Source organism: Chionomys nivalis, chromosome 18 (genome assembly GCF_950005125.1).
Source record: "Chionomys nivalis chromosome 18, mChiNiv1.1, whole genome shotgun sequence".
NCBI lineage: Eukaryota > Metazoa > Chordata > Mammalia > Rodentia > Cricetidae > Chionomys > Chionomys nivalis.
In genome coordinates this window covers 9,687,563-9,706,208 of record NC_080103.1, presented here as the reverse complement: position 1 = coordinate 9,706,208, position 18,646 = coordinate 9,687,563, and the positions used below count along the sequence as shown (strand labels likewise).

General features: G+C 40.6%; 1 protein-coding gene and 1 pseudogene across 3 annotated transcripts in view; both read right to left on the bottom strand.

Moving 5' to 3' along the window:
* Window positions 1-18,646, bottom strand: part of Arnt (aryl hydrocarbon receptor nuclear translocator) — a 66,667-nt gene that overhangs the window by 31,071 nt on the left and 16,950 nt on the right. For 2 of the 3 annotated variants that reach the window (XM_057794186.1, XM_057794187.1), the window contains exons 2-5: window positions 16,825-16,936; window positions 11,467-11,511; window positions 7,101-7,145; window positions 973-1,017 (exon numbers count right to left, since the gene is read on the bottom strand). In XM_057794186.1, coding sequence (XP_057650169.1) covers window positions 973-1,017; window positions 7,101-7,145; window positions 11,467-11,511; window positions 16,825-16,936 — 247 coding nt within the window. The remainder of the gene's footprint in view (window positions 1-972; window positions 1,018-7,100; window positions 7,146-11,466; window positions 11,512-16,824; window positions 16,937-18,646) is intronic. The other variant, XM_057794188.1, reaches the window with a different exon arrangement.
* LOC130889850 (NADH dehydrogenase [ubiquinone] 1 beta subcomplex subunit 4-like) lies at window positions 5,841-6,257 on the bottom strand (annotated as a pseudogene).

Here is an 18,646-nt window from a genome sequence, read left to right as displayed (position 1 = left end):
ATTACACACATATGCAGAGTTATAAACCCATACCCTGCTTTTTAGTGGGTTCTGAGGACAAAACTCTGGTAATCATGCCTGCACAGCATGCTTTACAGACCAAGCAATCTCTCCAGCCTAGAAAAACCCATCTTTAAACAGTCATACTAAGGTAGCTAAAACTTTCCTCAGAAATGACAAGGATTCAATCAGTTCTGCTGACAGAGTAATCTAGTCTGTAAGTCTACATAGGGAAGTGCAAAGTAAGTGCTATGTCCTAAATATTGGGAATTATGGCGATTAGAGGTATTCTAATAGAGTATTTTTCTGTTAAAGCACCAATGAACATACATTATTTATTTTTTAAAGATTTATTTATTAGGTATACAATATACATAACTGTACAATGTTTTGCCTGCATGTATACCTGAATGCCAGAAGAGGGCACCAGATCTCATGATAGCTGGTTGTGAGCCACCATGTGGTTGCTGGGAACTAAACTCAGGACCTCTGGAAGAGCAGCCAGTGCTTGCTCTTAAACTTTGAGCCATTTCTCCAGCCCCCACTACATTATTTCTAAATTCTTTTCATTCTGTGAATTTAGTAATAGAGAAAATAAAAAATTTAAAATAATGAATACAGCAATTTCTAATCTTTGTTCTTTTTAGTTTGTTTTTAAGTTTTTCAAGGCAGGGTTACTCTGTCTTAGAACTCACTCTGTAGACCAGGCTGGTCTCAAACTCACAGAGATCCACCTGCCTCTGCTTCGCCACACCTGGGATTAAGAGAGTCTGCCACCACTGCCCAGCTTAACAACTTTCTGAAGGGGTAGCCGAAGTTCCTGTTACACCCAAACTTGTTAAAAACTGTGTCCTTTTTTTTTTTTTTTTTTTGCCACAGATAAGAGAAAATACAGAAAGGGGAAGAAATGATGGGTGAGACAAAGGTAAGAAGAACAGCAGCATCTGTTTCATGCTAACACACAGTTCCTACCTGGCCAGTCTCTCCTTATCCGCAGAGCTCTGCTCATCATCCGACCTAAAAACAGAATTGGTGAACTAAGCGAAAATTAAAATAAAAAGGAAGAAAGGAGAGAAGAGAGAAAGAGGGGATGAAAGGAGAAAAATGAGATGCAAATGGGGAAAAAAATCAAATGGATACAGAGAAAAGGAAGGAAAAGGAGATACAAGCAGGAACCTTGCTTATAATCTACAGAACCATTTTTTTTTAAGTAACTTATAAGACAAAAGGCAAGGCCAATCAGGAACTAACATGATCTCAACTCAGCAAAACATTTTGCCAGCCCATCTCTCTAGAGAACAAAGACAGAGTTTGAAGAGGAGCCAATCAGAGAGCTCAGGATGATCATCCTTGTAAGTTGTTGCCAACCTGGGAAGAAAATCATACCCACACAATATTCTACAGTGACTAAATCAAGCAGCTTCAAACAACTGACCAGAAATATAACTCAGTAACATAAACATGCACACATACACACACACACACATACACACACAAAATGATGACCAGATTTGTTTTTCCCAGTGTAATGTTTAGTGAATCTGTGTGCGTGCATATGCATGTCAAGAGTATACACAGACGTTAGAGGGCAATTTCTGGGTCTGTTCTCTCCTTTCATCATGAGATTTGGGGGTTAGAACTTGGGTCCTCAGGCTTGGTGGTATGAGTTATATGCTGAGCCATCTAGTTGGACGATGACCAGATGTTACTCATGAATTTATACCCTTGAACCGAGAGCATATCTTCTTGCATCATCTTCTCTATCACTGACATACTCCTAAGCTAATCGATTCTGATTTGGTCACCTTAGCACTTTTTCTGTAGTTTAATCAATATCAATTCCTTCTCCCTTGGAGAAAGACAGAAGTTATCACTAAATTCTTCCAGCAAACCAAGATACTGTTAAGACTGGGTGGCAGGTGGCAGAGAGTAGGTGTGGTGGTACATGTCTTTAATTTCAGCACTTGAGGATCTCAAGGCCAGCCTGGTCTACATAGTGAGTTCCAGAACAACCAGGGCTATGTACAAAGATCATCTCAAAATCCTCACCCCCAAAAAAGAGGTGTGGGGTAGCAAATGAAAAAACAAGGTATTAGCTAATTTACTCAATCAGTACTTACTTTAAGAGAGATAAGCCTCAAATAAATTTTCTAAGTAAAATATATTAACAGATCAAAAACGTTTAGCTATTAAAAATGACAACAATGGGGCTGGAGAGACAGCCAGTAGCTAAGAGCACTAGCTGCTCCTGCTGGGTTCAATCCCCAGCAGACACAAGACGTTCATAACAGTCTCTCGCTCCAGGTCTAGAAGATCTGACACTATCTTCTGTCCTCTATGGACACCAGGCATGCACAGGCTGGCTGCAGAGACATGCATGCAGGCAAGAGAAATACAGATAAAATAAGTGAATTTAAAGAAAAAAATTTAAGATGACAAGGAGTACGTATCTCAATGTTAGAACATATATGAACATGAGAACTGAGCAACAGGCTAGAGATTATCTCATATAAACAAAGACAATAAAACCAGTCATGCAAATAAAATAAGTTAAGACTCTGTGTTAGGATGGACACAGCAGGAGGCAGGGGCCTTATAGTTTCAGCTACTAGGGATAATGAAACAGGAGAACTGCTTGTGCCTAGGAATTTGCAAAAGAGCTAAACTTGAGTTTAATATTAATAACAATGAGCTTTATTGTTATTATTATTATGTTTTAAGAATATATGGAAAAATTCTAATAAAATAGAAACGCAAAATCCTTGGAACCTTGGCACTGGGAAGGCAGAGATAGGAGGATCCCAGGAGCTTACTAACAGCAGCCTAGCCAATTTGGTGACTCCCAAGACAGAGAAATGAGACCCTGTCTGAGGGCAGGGAGCAGATGGAGAGAAAGGTGGTGGCTCCTGATGAATGACAATGACACCTAAAGTTGTCCCTCTGGACTCTGTATGCATATATTCTTACTCAAAAAATGGTCAGTAGAAAAAGAAGAGCTGACTTTAATGCCAGTTCTTGGAAATCAGAGGCAAAATAATACCTGAAGGTTCCAGAAAAGTCAAGGATGGTGAAATCTTAGTTCAAAAAAAGAGACTAGAGATATTGCTAAGAGATTAAGAGCACACACTGTTCTGGAAGAGGATTTGAGTTTGGTTCCTAGCACTTATGTTGAACAGCTCACAACTGCCTATAAATCAAACTCTGGGGAACCCTATGGCTTCCAAGGGCACATACCCTCATATGCACAACATGCAGACAAACACAAACATATGCACAATCAACTAATGTTTAAAGACAGAATATTAATAGGCCATGTTTTAAAATGATTTAGAAGAGCCTCCTTAGCCTGATGGTGGTGGCACATGTCTTTAATCCCAGCACTCAGAAGGCAGAAGTAGGCGAATCTCTGAGTTCTGAGTTTGAGACCAGCCTCATCTACAGAGAGAATTCCAGGGCTACACAGAGAAACCCTGTCTTGAAAAACCAACTTAAAAAAGAAATGAAATTTTAAAAATATTTATTTATTTATTTATTTATTTATTTATTTATTTATTTATTTATTATGTATACAACATTCTGTCTGTGTGTATGCCTGCAGGCCAGAAGAGGGCACCAGACCTCATAACAGATGGTTGTGAGCCACTATGTGGTTGCTGGGAATTGAACTCAGGACCTCTGGAAGAACAGGCAATGCTCTTAACCTCTGAGCCATCTCTCCAGCCCCAAAATAAATGAATTTTTGTTTTAAAAATCCCTTTTAGTAGGTATATCTTGTCTACTCCAGTATTTCTGAACAGAACAGGAATAGGTAGATTAAAATACTCCAGGTTGTGTTTTTATGGATTTCTAGACTTTCAATCAAGAGATTGTGAACCTATACTACATGCCTTAATGATCTGGAACTTGCTCTTTAATCCAGGATAGCCTTAAATACATAAAGATCCACCTGTGTGCTGGTATTAAAGGCATGTGCTACCACTGCCTGGCTGCCAAATAACTTTTTTTAAAAAAAAGTATCTATTTTTATTTTTCTGTATGTTTTGCTTGTTATGTATGAATGTGCACCACAAGCATTCAAGGCCCAGAAGAGGGCCTGGGCATGTAAGTCCAGAGAAGGGTATTGGATCCGCTGGAATTGGACTCATAGACGGTTGTGAACCACCAGGTGAGTGCTGGGAATCGAATCCTTGTCATCTGCAGGAGCAGCCAGTGCTCTTAACTGTTGAGCCATCTCTCCAGACCCTAACACAGACTTCTGATAGTTTGCCTCTGCCTCTAGAGCACAGAGATTACAAGTGTCCAACCACATCCAGTTTTTTTTTGTTTTTTTTTTTTGTTTTTTTTTTTTTTTTTTTTTTGAGTCAGGCTTTCTATCTATAACAGCCCTAGCTGTCCTGGAACTAGTTCTGTAGACCAGGCTGGCCTTGAAATCAGAGATCCACCTGCCTCTGCCTCCTAGGTACTGGGATTAAAGGCGTGTGTCACCAGTTTTATGGCTTGACTTTTTAATAGAATCTAGATCATTACCACAAAAATCAGTAACTAACTTTTCACTTTGGAGACCATTTGTATCCTTAAAATTTCATTTATTTCAACACATTTTTAATAAACTCTTTACCTAGTGCCAAGGCCACTTCTCTGTGCCCAAGGACTCATGATTTCATAGCTGTCCTAACAGTTCAGCAGCTTCTGTCTACCTCCCTCCTTCTTTCTGCCTACCTACCTGTTTTCTTCAACCAGCCCTATACACTGCGAACACTGTTTCTAAGAGTTTTAAATTAATCTGCCTGATGCTTCTCGTTTCTCTGGATCAGTAACCTCAAAGTGGACCCCAGACAGGCAGGGTCAACAACGAATAAATACTATTACTAAGTACTCACAGAAGTGCTGGCAGGTGGCTCAGTGGGTTAAAGGCAAGAATCCACCCCCAGAAGTTGTGCTCTAAGTTCCACGTGTAGAATGCGGCTTTCTCTCTTTCTCTGTCAATTAATCAATCAATGAATGTAATAAAATCTTAAATCAATACTCACGGGGCTAGAGAAACAGCTCAGTGTGAAGAGTGCTTGCTGCTCTTCCTGCCTCTCTCGACACCCAACACTCACACGTGTGTTCCCATACACAGACACATATAAGCATAATTAAAAATAAATCATTTTGGGAGCTGGAGAGATGGCTCAGAGGTTAAGAGCACTGCCTGCTCTTCCAAAGGTCCTGAGTTCAATTCCCAGCAACCACATGGTGGCTCACAACCATCTGTAGAGGGGTCTGGTGCCCTCTTCTGGCCTGCAGGCATACACACAGACAGAATATTGTATACATAATAAATAAATAAATATTTAAAAAAATAAATAAATAAATCCTTTTTTAAAGTACTCAAATAAATATAACATTTAAAAATAAAATTACTTATCCTGGTGGTTACAACTGGGATGTATGTGGTGCATGGGAAGGTTAAAGGACAGCCTCAGGTGTTGGTCTATGCCTGGTCTGAGATAGGATGACTCTATTGTTCACTCTGCACACATCAAGTTAGCTGATTCATGGGCTTCTGTCTCTCCAAAGGATGCACTAGGATTATCGACTCTTGGGATATTGTATCAAGATTTTATGTGAGTTCTGGGGATAAGTACTTTAGACCCTGAGCCATCTCGTCATCCAAAAATTTAGTATTTTCTAAATTTTTATTTATTATCATTATGTGCATCTATATGATGTGCATGTGTATAAGTACAGGCACCTGAGTGACACAGTGTGTGTGGAAGGGGGTAACTTTCGGGAATAAGTCCTTCCTTTTACAGTTGGACTTAGGGATTGAGCTTAAAGTATTTATTTATTAATTTTCAGTGATTAGTAGAAGACCTATTTATGCTAGAATAAAAGTCATCTTTGCCAAACTTAATATGAGAAGTTAAATGTTCCTCCAATTTTCCTTCCTGGCTAAGTCTTTCCTTTCTGTCCCTGTTTTGAAACATAATATCAGAAGCTGAGGGGCCCAAATCCTCAAAGTTAGTTCCTAGGAGTGTTATAAAATTATGATGACATTTGCTGAACTTGCTTAGGTCCAGTGAGTCAAGATAAGATTTTTGATGTGTGTTTGGCATTTGGAGTCATTGTACTGAAGAAGATGCTCCTGTTTAGGACGGGGTGCTTCGTGCTTGACCTGTACCTTTCTGATCTCCTGGAACATGTCACACTGCTGGGTCAAGGGTACTGAGGAGAGTGGCCAGGGGCACAGGCTTATACTTGGAACCTGACATCGTGGCTCCCCAAGTATCTGCATGTCTGTATGATCATGTGCATTTGTAAGTCCCCAGAAGCCAAGAGGATGTCATATTCCCTGGAGCTAGAGTTACAGGTGGTTAAGAGCCACCATGTTCATGCTGGAAACAGAATTCAGGTCCTCTGCAAACGCAGCAGGTATTCTCACCCACAGAGCCATGTCTCCAGCCCCATAACCTCCTTTTGAAGAGTAACTCATAGCAAGAATTTGCTAAAAGTAAAACCAGTATCTGGGTTGAGAAATATTACTCTTTAATAAAAAATAAAATAAGCATATTTCATAATCTTCTAACACTTATTTAAACCATTTTAAGTTTATTATGTAGAAAAAATCATTTAAATGAGTAAAAATCATTTTCTTTAAAAATTCTTCCATTATCTGTACCAATTAATAATAAGTATATCCAGCCATGCGGTGGTGATGCACACTTTTAATCCCAGCACTTGGGAGGCAGAGGCAGGATGGATCTCTGAGCTCGAGGCCAGCCTGATCTACAGAATGAGTTCTAGGACAGCAGAGCTACACAGAGAAACACTGTCTCAAAAATAAACCAACCAACACAAGAAGTTCACAATTTGTGTTCCCAAAGATACAGTAAACATAATATTGTTACTTGTATACATGAGAAAAGCACTATGTAAAAATACATCACTAGTTTCAAGTCAGGTAATCTGAACACACATAAATTATAGGCTGTTTCAAAACTATTCAGAAAAGAAAAGACACTAAACAGAGAAATCCACTCTCACCTAGATAAAGTTTAAATCCAATATTTAGATGGCTTGATCCCATAACCAGGACAAAAATTCTAGTACATTACCTGGCAAAACGCTCTTTGTCATTACACATCTGTTCGTCATCACATCTGAAAAGAAGGGGCAGGGAAAAGATTAATTCAAACCACTGCACTTATCGATTCTACCCTGAAATAAAAACTAGAAAGAAGTAAAAATATTCAACAGGGAAAGGGCCAATGAACAAGCATCACAAAGCAACAGATACTAGTAGCAATTGACAGAATTTTAAACCTAACGATTATCACCTGCCATGGTTCTCAGTTATCAGACACACAAAAAGATGATGTGACAAGAACATGAGATGTCTCACAACTGCCCTGAAGTAGGGAATATATGTGGGTTTGTTGTTTATTTGTTTGTTTCTGATAGTCTGTTGTTGTTGCTGTTTTGTCTTGTTTGAGATGGGGTCTCAGGTATCCAGTCCTGGCTAGCCTGGTACTCACTGTGAACTTACAGAGACCCTGTTGCCTCTGTCTTCCAAATTCTGGGATGACAAGTGTGAAGTACTAGGTTTTTTTGTTTTTTGTTTTTTTAAATGTGGCTTTAACTGTTCTCTTTGGAGGGATCCCTTGCTCAGTCTGGATACAGGGGGGAGGGTCTTGGTCCTGTATCAAAGTGATGTACCAGACTTTGTTGACAGTGTTGTAATTAATATTATTTCTTTTTTATGATTTGGGTTAAGAAAGGACTTCCTGACTCAGCATTGGCAGCAAAGGTTGTGCAGCTCTTTTTAGGGGAGGGCTTCCTGGTTGGCTCTGGCACGAAAGGCTCTGGCTCTTTCAGGAGGTCCAGCTACAGAGCATTTGAATGGAGTTTGTGAGCAGAGTGCTACAGGTTGATGGTGAAGTGGACCTGCTGTGTCCCCGGAGCTGGGGTAGAGAGCATAGCTCACAGAGCTGGCAGTAAACATACCTCTGCCATGCTGGGCTAGGCAGAGCCAAAAGGCAAAGCAGTCTTAGTCCTAGCCACTTCCACTTAGCATTTAAAAAAAAAAAAAAAGGTGCTCCTGGTCAGAAAATAATTACCGATATGCAATAAAGACAGATTCAGATGTAAGAGCTAGTTAGTAATAAGGGAATATGGGTTAACTTAAAATGCAAGAGCTAGTTAGTAGTAAGCCCCAGCTATTGGCCGAGCATTTACACTTTATATTAAACCTCTGAGTGATTATTTGAGAGCAGCTGTGGGACGGAAAAACTCCACCTACAAGACAGTATCACCTGCCAAAACTAAAACAAATGCCTAATCTGTCCAAGTCCACAGTTCTGGGAAAGTCTCTAAATGGACTACCTTGCCTTTTAGCTTCTGTAGTCCTGTTTCTGGCTAACTGTTCTTGTTAATTTAAGTATGCCAACCCAAAACAAGGTTTTTGTGCTAAAAATCTCACCCTGAGAAAGGCTCAATGATCCACTTGGATTCCAAACACCTACTGTAGCTGTTAGTCAGCAAACAAAGACTTTCTATTGGACTAAATCCATGTCTTGGCAATCTTCTCTGGTGAATACCCCACAATACCAACACGGTGGCTCACAATCATCTGTAACTTTAGTTCCAGAGGATCTAATGCCTTCTTCTGGTCCCTGCCAACACCATATGCATGTGGTGCACCAACAATACTTGCAGGTAAAATATCCAGATACCTAAATGGTGTGGGAGAATTGTCTGTATTCTATCAATCATGTGAGAATTCTGGGAAGGAGGAAGCTGATTCCTCCCACTCCTGCCCAGCCCACCGAAGAAGCAATATATGAGCTGCCCTGCTGAGAAAGTTACCGAGCCACGTGGCTAACATAGATCAGAATAATGGATTAATAAATGCTACAAGAGCTAATAAGTAGCCTGACCTAATGGGCCAATCAGCTTTATAACTTATAGAGATCTCTGTGTGATTTTCTTTGGGGCTTCCCAGCTGTGGGGTACCAGGCAGGACAGAAAACCCCAACAAACAGGCCCCTCATGTTACAAGCAGCTCAGCCCGATTATGTTACACCTAAAAATACAAAAATTTAGAAAGAACAATAAAGAAGTCTGTCTACTGCCAGAAAGTGAATTTTTTTCCCTTCTTCACATTTATTAAGAGTCACTAAGTGTCAAGAAGAACTATTTTCAATTGCTGTGTTGATTGGGTTTTGTCAACTTGACACAAACTTAGATATATCTGAGAAAGGGAATCTAAGATGAGACAATGCCTCCATCAAATGGCCTGTGAGCAAGCCTGTAGGGTATTTTTCTTAGTAATTGATGAGGGCCCATCAATTGGCAGTTGGCAGTGCCTCCTCTGGGTAGGTAGCCCTGGAAGCATCTGATGGGGAGGCAAAGGGGCGCTGGCACAAAGAGTTGAGATCTCACATCTTGTTCCACAAACAAGAGGCAGAGAGAGTACACTAGGGATGGTCTAAGTCTTTCGAAACCTTAGAGAATGCCCCATTGACACACACCTCATCTAACAAGGCCACACCCAACACTTCCCAAACAGGTCCACCAATTGGGGACCCATGTATTCAAACATACAAGCCTATGGGGAACTTTCTCATTCAAACCACCATACACTCTTAGGTTCCAAATTTGAGGCTGGCCTGGATCCTGCCACCCAATCCCAAAACACATATACACACATATATACACAAAATTTCCAATTCCTGTTACCTAAAAGAGGAGTCAACAGGTACTGGAGTGTGACAAAGTAGAACATTATCAATTATACTTTCCAACACCCACATCCTTTTGTAGCCCTCTCCAACAGTGATGTAGGGCATGCATATACAAGCTGCTCTGGCCGGGCAGTGGTGGCGCACACCTTTAATCCCAGCACTCGGGAGGCAGAGGCAGGCGGATCTCTGTGAGTTCGAGACCAGCCTGGTCTACAAGAGCTAGCTCCAGGACAAGCTCCAAAGCTACAGAGAAACCCTGTCTTGAAAAAACAAAACAAGCTGCTCTGGCCAATATTAGTACAAGTCACAGAAGCAGAGGTTTATTAAGCACACAAAGACTTGCCCTTTGTATTACAGTCATCATCATACACTGCCCTGTTTCAAGATGAGGAAATGGGGGTGGAAAGAGGTAGGAACAGGAAGTTGCGGGAAGAATGGAGAAAGAGAGACTGGTGCAACTATGCTGGTTGAGTATAACTTTCAACAGACCAGATGACTGAGCACAGTCTTACCATGAATCCAAGTAAGAGTCAGTCAACCCACTGACTCTTTTCCAACACACAATTCTCCATTTGTGTGTATGTGCACATATGCATGTATATGGGCAAAGGTCTGTATGGGCGTACATGAAGAGGCGCAAAGTTGATGTGGGGAATGATCCTTCATCTCTCTTCTATCTTATGAGATGAGGGAGAATCATTTCCTCACAAGCAAGGCTCATGGAAGTGAAGGAAATAAAATAATAAATTCAGCACTCATATGTGTAGGTGCATATATGTATAGAGAAGCCCAAGGTCAATGTCAGGAATCCTTCTCTATCCCTCTCCCACCTTATTCAGTGAGACAGGATTTCTCAAATTCAGAGCGTGCAGATAACTACTCTCCATGCTAGCTTGCTCTAGGGGTCTCCTATCTCCACCTTCCAAGGCTAGAATTACAAGCATGGTGCCATGCCCACCTGACATTTATGTGGGTTCTGGGGATCTGATCCTTAGATTTGCAAAGTCAAACCCTTAACCACTGAGTTATCTTCCAAGCCTGCTATTCTTTTAAAGTCATGAATCAACACATGACTTGGTTTATGGATGGTCTTCTAAATTTTCTGTGCCCTCTTCTCTGATGTGCTATCTCTAAAAATAATAGAATCCCTAAAATTGTCCTATGATATAAGAAAACGTACAGTTTTAGGATAAAGCATATTCTTTTTTGTTTGTTTGTTTTTCAAGACAGGGTTTCTCTGTAGCTTTGGAGCCTGTCCTGGAATTAGCCCTTGTAGACCAGGCTGGCCTCGAACTCACAGAGATACGCCTGCCTCTGCCTCCCGAGTGCTGGGATGAAAGGCGTGCGCCACCACCTCCCGGCTATAAAGCATATTCTCTAGGCCAATAAACAAAAACATTATAAGCCAAAAGTATAAAGATACTTAAATAACATTTTTGGTACTAAGGACTGACCCAAAAGCCTTGTGTGAGGCAAGCACTCTTGTGAGCTACATTCCCAGTCCACTGATTTTAAATAATTTTATGAAAGGTACTTGTCCCATACGCAGTATGTGGAGATCAGAGGACAATTTGCAACAGTCAGTTTTTCCCTTTGGTAATGTGAGTTCTGGGAAATCAAACTTAGACCATCAGGCTTGGTAGAAATACCATTACCCATTGATCCAGCCCTCCAGCCCCCAGTCCACTCATCAGAGGGCACATTATCAGAAGCATTTAAAAAAAATCGAAACTCTTACCTCAAAAATTTACTGTTCCCTTCTCCGTCATCATCAAAATCCAACCTGGGAAAAACAATGAAAAGTATTCTGAGTCTATAGATAATACAGAATCTTAAGAAAGTACGATATATTAATACAAGATGCCTATGTGCTCACCTAAATAGAAGGAAAAGAAGTGGGAAGAAGCAAAACAAATCTAAAATACATGTTTTTCATAGTGTCATGACAAAACAGCCATGGTGGCACATGCCTAAAACCCATCAACCAGAACCAGAGAGGAAGACTGAAAGGCCACCCTCGGATACATAGGGAGTTCTAGGCTAGCCCTGGCTACACAATTAGAAACCATTTCAAAAAGCCAAAGGAAGAAGAGGGGAAAAGCAGCAGCAGCACAACTGATACCTCCAGCAGGGTTTTGTATACACGAGGCAAGTACTGTAACCAGGAACAGACCCAAGAGAAGTATAAATAGTTCCTATGATCTTAAGAACATGTATGAAGTTTCCTTTATAGCATAAAACTAGGCATGGTGGCACACACATGTAATCTCGTCACATGGGAGGTGGCAACAGGATGATTAGGAGCTCAAGCTCAACCCTGGTTATATTGTTGAGTTCAAGGTTAGCCTGGTCTGCATGAGACCCTGCCTGGGGGAAAAAAAGTCCTAAGATCCTAAGATCTCATTTTTATGGTCTAATCTAAAGCTCTGTCATCAGTTTTCTGAAACATCTTTCAAAGCAATGATATTACATAAAGGAAAGAAGACATAACATACTGTTAGTCTAAAAGTGAAATATACACTATATTCAAGGCACTATGCTAAGTGGCCAGCTTTGGTGGCACATACCTTTAACTCAAGTAGAAGCAAAAGAATGGTAAGTTCAAGGCCACCTTAAGCTACATAGACAGACACCGTCAGAGAGAGAAGAAGCAAAACAAATCTAAAATGCATGTTTTTCATAGTGTTACAACTGGGCAAGCAAGATCACATGCACACAAGATATTGGGGACATACGACAAAGATAAACTAGCCTTGCAGGCCCTTTCAGCCCAGACAACTACTAATGTAAAAGAAAGGGCTAGAGAGACAGCTCTACAGGTTAAGGCACTTGTCACCAAGCCTGAACTAGATCCCTGAATAGTGAAGAAATAACCACAAGTTCTTTTTTTTTTTTTTTTTTTTTTTTTTTTTGGTTTTTCGAGACAGGGTTTCTCTGTGGTTTTGGAGCCTGTCCTGGAACTAGCTCTTGTAGACCAGGCTGGTCTCGAACTCACAGAGATCCGCCTACCTCTGCCTCCCAAGTGCTGGGATTAAAGGCGTGCGCCACCACCGCCCGGCTAACCACAAGTTCTTTTCTGACCTAAACACATACTGAGTAAGTAAGTAAGTAAATAAATAAGTGAATAAATAAATGTTAATATAGTTTTGGTGCCTGTCCTGGAACTCACTCAGTACACCAGGCTGGCCTCAAATTCACAGAGATCCACCTGCCTCTGCCTCCCAAGGGCTGGAATTAAAGGTGTGCTGAAACAGGATCTTTCTACATTGCTCTGGCTGACCTGGAAATCACTATGTATACCAGGCTGGCCTCTCTCAAGTGCTGGGATCAAAGACCTGTAGTGGCAATTGGTTGTACCTTTGGAACATCTAGCAGAGGCAAGAGGAGTATGAGTGGGAGGTCAGCTTGGGCAACAAGGTGAACTCCAGGCCAACACAGCTACACAGCAGGACTGTGGTGGTCACAGGTTTTTGTTTCCAAGCACTTGGGAAGTGGAACCAAGAGGAACAGGAGCCCAACTGGCGCCACAAGAAAGCTGTATCAAACAACAAAAACAGACTGTGCTACAAAATAAAAAAAGTAAACACTTTTTTAAATGTGTGTTTGATATTGAAGAGACCATCTCTTAAGATTTCTAAAAAGATTTTATTTTCTTATGTCTTTCGGGGACATGTGCACACGTGAAGGTTATGTGCCCAAAGTCTAGAAAAGGGCATCAGATCCCCTGGACCTGGAGTCATAGATGGTTGTGACCCACCAAAAGGAGGTACTAGCAACTGAATTCAGGTGTTCTGTAAGAGCACTATGTACTCTTAACCACTAAACCATCTCACTGAAACAAAAGATTTCATGTATTTTTCTGCAAGGAATGGTGATACAAAACTGTGGTCCTAGCATTCAGGGGATGATCATGAGTTCCAGATCATGATCATGGGATATACAAGATCTTATTTCAAAAACAAAAACAAAAGCAGGTAACAGCTGTGGAAACTACCTTGTTAGTAGACTACTGGTCTAAGAATTCACAAGGCTTTGTGTTTGAGCCCCAACACCACTCCCTACCACACACACACAAATTTTGTAGCAAAAAGTGGGTAAAACAGTATTCACTGTCCCAGGTGCTTCTAAAAGAACTTTGTTTCATTTACTTATTTATACATTTAGTATTTTTTTGTGTTTGAGAGTATGATGTATATATGGGCACCACACTCACGTAGAAGTCAGGGAACAACTTGGTGGAGGTAATTTTCTCTTTCTACCTTTACGTGGGTTCTGGGGACCAAACAAAGGTAACTGGCCTCAAAGGCAAGCATCTTCAACCACTGAGCGACCTCACTGACCCTACAGCAGCAGGTCTGTCCTCACCATCATATCATTTATGCCCGGGCAATGCCTAAGCGTGCATGGGCAGCCTGTGCATGGCGGTTCTCCAGTTGTTCCTGTCCTGGCAGTCCTAGATGCCTGTGTTATTGTCACACCCGAGGTTCACTGCGGACCTTGGGTAGTTCTATCCTACATATCAGATATTCCCATTACAATTTAAAACAAGAGCAAAATTAGAATTATGAAGTAGCAACAAAATAATTTTATGGTTGGGAGTCACCACTATATGAGGAACTATATTAAAGGTCAAACATTAGAGAGGGTAAGAATCACTGCCCCAAAGCAACCTTCTTTCAAAAACTGTTCTGAATCTTTTCCATCCAAAATTAGTTTTTATATGCTTTAAAAAAAAAAAAAAAGGTAGCCGGGTGGTGGTCTCTGTGAGTTCAAGGCAAGTCTGGTCTATAAGAGCTAGTTCTAGGAATAGGCTCCAAAGCTACAGAAAACCCTCTCTCGAAGAAACCAAAACAAACTTTTTCCTGTTGTGTATTTTTAGTTAATTTTCTTTGTTTTCAGTTTTGTTTTGAGACAGAGCATCACTATGTAACCCAGGATGGTCTCATAGTCTCCATCCTCCTGAGTAGTAGAGTACTAGGATTTCAGGTATGAGACACCACGTCTCACTTATTTTTGCCATATTCTATCTTGCATGATATCTATCTATCTATCTATCTATCTATCTATCTATCTATCTATCTATCTATCTATCTCACCATCATCTATCATCTATCTATCTATCTATCTATCTATCTATCTATCTATCTACCTACCTACCTATCGATCTATCTATCTATCTCATCATCATCCATCTATCTATCTATCTACCTACCTACCTACCTACCTACCTACCTACCTACCTATCTGCGATTCAGAGTTGTAATGAAGGCAGCTCAAGACAAGTATCTCATATACTTGTAAATTTTTGCTCCTTAGAACAGTGGCTGAATATGTTCAAGATGGCATGTCGCAGGAGGATTCTAGCTGTCACACAAAGAGATAGGCTGCACATCGATGACATTAAGAAACATCTCCATCTACAGAAGAAAGTAAACTACAGGATACAGCAACAGCGCTTGAAATACCTCAACTATGTTATGAGAATGAATGATGGCAGATATCCAAAGATAGTCCTGCTTAGAGGAGTGCACGGGATAAAGCGAAGAGGAAGCCCCCAAAATGCTGGATAGACAGCATAAAGGAAGACTGTGGAAGCTTGGATATGACAAGAACACACGCATCTAGGACTGCCCAGGATAGGAACAACTGGAGAACCACCATAAACAGGTTGCCCATGAACATGTAAACATTTGAATCTAGTACTTAATAAATACTTTTGGGGGCTGGAGAGATGGCTCTGAGGTCAAGAGCACTGGCTGCTCTTCCAGAGGTTCTGAGTTCAATTTCCAGCAATCACTTGGTGGCTCACAACCATCTGTAATGAGATCTGGTGCCCTTTTCTGGCCTGCAGGTGTACATGCAGACAGAACACTGTACACATAATAGGTAGGTAGGTAGGTAGGTAGGTAGGTAGGTAGGTAGGTAGGTAGGTAGGAAAGTAGTCTTTAAAATAAACAGATAAATAAATAAATACTTTGGAACCTTAAATGGACTGTGCTTTTCAGGTCAATAACTTAGAAAATGATTTAAGAATGCAAACACAAGAACTTAAAGAAAGCCAACAGTTTTCTTTTTTGGAGGGGTGTGGGATTGTTTAAGACAAAGTTTCTTTGTGTAACCTTAGCTGTTCTGGAACTCACAAAGACCCGCCTGCCTCTGCCTCCCAAGTGCGGGAAGTAAAGGCACTACCGCCTAGCCCTCAGAGGGTTTTTTGTTTGTTTGGCTTGGGGTTTTGTTTTTGGTGTATGTATGGGATTTTTTTTTTTTTTGATATTTTGTTTGTTTTTTGCTTTTTTGTTTCAGCCTGCTTATCAATAAAGATACATTGAAAAAGAAGCTTTCAAAGTTCAGAAACCATAGGGCAGTGATGGTATACATCTTTGATCCCAGTATTCTGGATGCAGAAGCAGGTGGATCTCTGAATTCAAGGTCAGCCTGGTCTACAGAGTGAGTTCCAGGACAGCCAGGGCTACACAGAGAAACCCTGTCTAGAAAGACAAAACAAAACAAAAAGATACATCAACAGAAAAATTTTTTAACCTGCTTAGAAATTTTCATGTGGGTCAGGTGGTGGTGCATGCTTTAATCCCAGCACTTGGGAGGCAGAGTCAGGTGGATCTTCGTGAGTTTGAGTCCAGCCTGGTCTACAAAGCAAGTTCCAGGACAGTTAGGACTATTACAAAGAGAAACCCTGTCTTGAAAAATAAAAATAAAAAATAAAAAGGAAAAGAGAAAGAAATTTTCTTGTGAGATATAGGAAAGTAGTGTAATAACTGGAGTCAATACTACATGTGAAACACTTGGTTCTCTGAATGAGGTAAGATGAGAGCAAAGTGACGGGCAACTGGCACAACATGTTCATCTTTTTCTCCGCAGCTATGCTATATTTCTACTCAAATTATATAGATTTTTTAAAAATAAATTTACATAGGATAGCAAGCCTATATAAGGAAAAATCCGGGACTAAGAATTAGTTATGTGACAGCAGTGTAGTGAGGAACCAGTTAAAGCTCAGGAACAGACAAGTAGAAGCAGAGACTAAGTCAATCAAATTGATTTTACAAGAGAGACACTGAGGATATACATTCAAACTTACCCTGATCGTCGCTTAATAGCCCTCTGTACAACAGCTCCTCCACCCTGAATCCCAGGTCCAGGGTTTCCAGAAGCAATGGTGGGACCCAGCGATGGTACATCTGATGACATTTCTGTTAGGAAAGAAAATCATCATCAGTATCCTCAACAATCAATGTCATGACGCCGGCTAAAGACAGTACTCTCACCAGGGGTCATCACACAGTTCAACAGGTAAAGGTACTTACTGCTAACTCCGATGACTTTAGTTCAATACTTAGCACCCACATGGTGGTGCAAAGAGACAACTGACTCATAAAGTGGCCTCTGACCTCGACACATGCACTGTGATATCCCACAGTCATACACACAAATAAATATAACTTAAAAGTTAAAAGAAAGAAAGAAAGAAAGAGAGAGAGAGAGAGAGAGAGAGAGAGAGAGAGAGAGAGAGAGAGAGAGAGAAAGAAAGAAATGCTCAGGCCAGGCCTGGTGGGAAACATCTGTGATCCCAGTACTTGGAAGGCTAGAGAGAGGAAAATCAAGAATTCAAAGTGAGCCGAACAGTGGTAGCTCACGTCTTTTATCTCAGCACTGAAAAGACAGGCAGATCTCTGAGTTCAAGGCCAGCCTGGTCTACAGAGTGAGCTCCAGAACAGCCAGATCTGTTACACAGAGAACCAACCCTGTCTCAAAAAACCAAAAAGAGTTCAAAGTCATCTTCCCATACAAAGTAAATTTGGGTCTAAGTTTTGCAAGCAAAAATGATAAAATTCTTTGATAAGCAACTAAAAAAAATTTGAAACAAACGTTTAAAACACAAAGACAGCCATTAGCAAATAAAGCCACAGGACACGAAAAAACAAAAACTGGAAACTTTGAAATAAAAACTCTTAAGTGGGCTAGGTATGGTGGTTCATCTCTATAATGCTTGCACTTGAAAGGCAGAGGCAAAGGACTGAAAGCTGGAGGTCAACCTGTGCTATATATAGTTTGAGGCAGCATGGACTAACTTCACAGTACGACAGTCACAAGTGTGGACGAGGGGAGGAAGTAGGAAGTGTATTATGTGTACAGATATATGCACAATTCAAATAAAAATGTCCTATGGTCTTAGCAATAGATAGTGGACATCAATGAAAATGAGTCAGAGCTATAGAAAACAAAACAAAACTATCTGAACTGAGAGAAAACAGGTTGAGGGCAAAAACAAACAGAAGAAAAACTTCCAGAACTTCAGATATCATGGGGCTACAGCAGAAAGAGCTAACGTTTTGTCATAGGAGTCATGAAAAGAGATGAAGAAGAAAACAAGGCTAAAAAAATTGTGGAAAATTCTTAATTTTGACAAGTGTAAACCTTCATAATAAAGAAGTTGCAAAAAGTCCAAAAATAAAAGATTCAAAGAAACCCATTCTATCACACATCATAATTAAACTTGTGAAAAGTCAGAACAGGTTTGAGTCTAGAAAGATGGCTCGATGGGCAAGGCAGCAGCCTGCAAACAGCCTGACCAGGAGGAACCTGATCACCTGAGCTGGATACACAGTGGAAGGACAACAATGACTTAGGCAAGTTGTCCTCTGTCTCTATGTACTTGCCAGCATGCACATACGCATGCTCTGTGAAAAACAAACATAAGAAAATTTTTAAAATGAGCCAATGGTAGAAGCTTCAAATTAGTCCAAAACTAGCCTTGGGATTTAGAGAGAAAGATGACTCAGGAAAGTATTTATCACTGTGGTAATTTGAATGTAACTGACCCCCATAAACCCACAGGGATTGGCATATTTGGAGGTGTGGCTTTGTTGGAGTGGGTATGGACTTGTTGGAGAAAGTATATC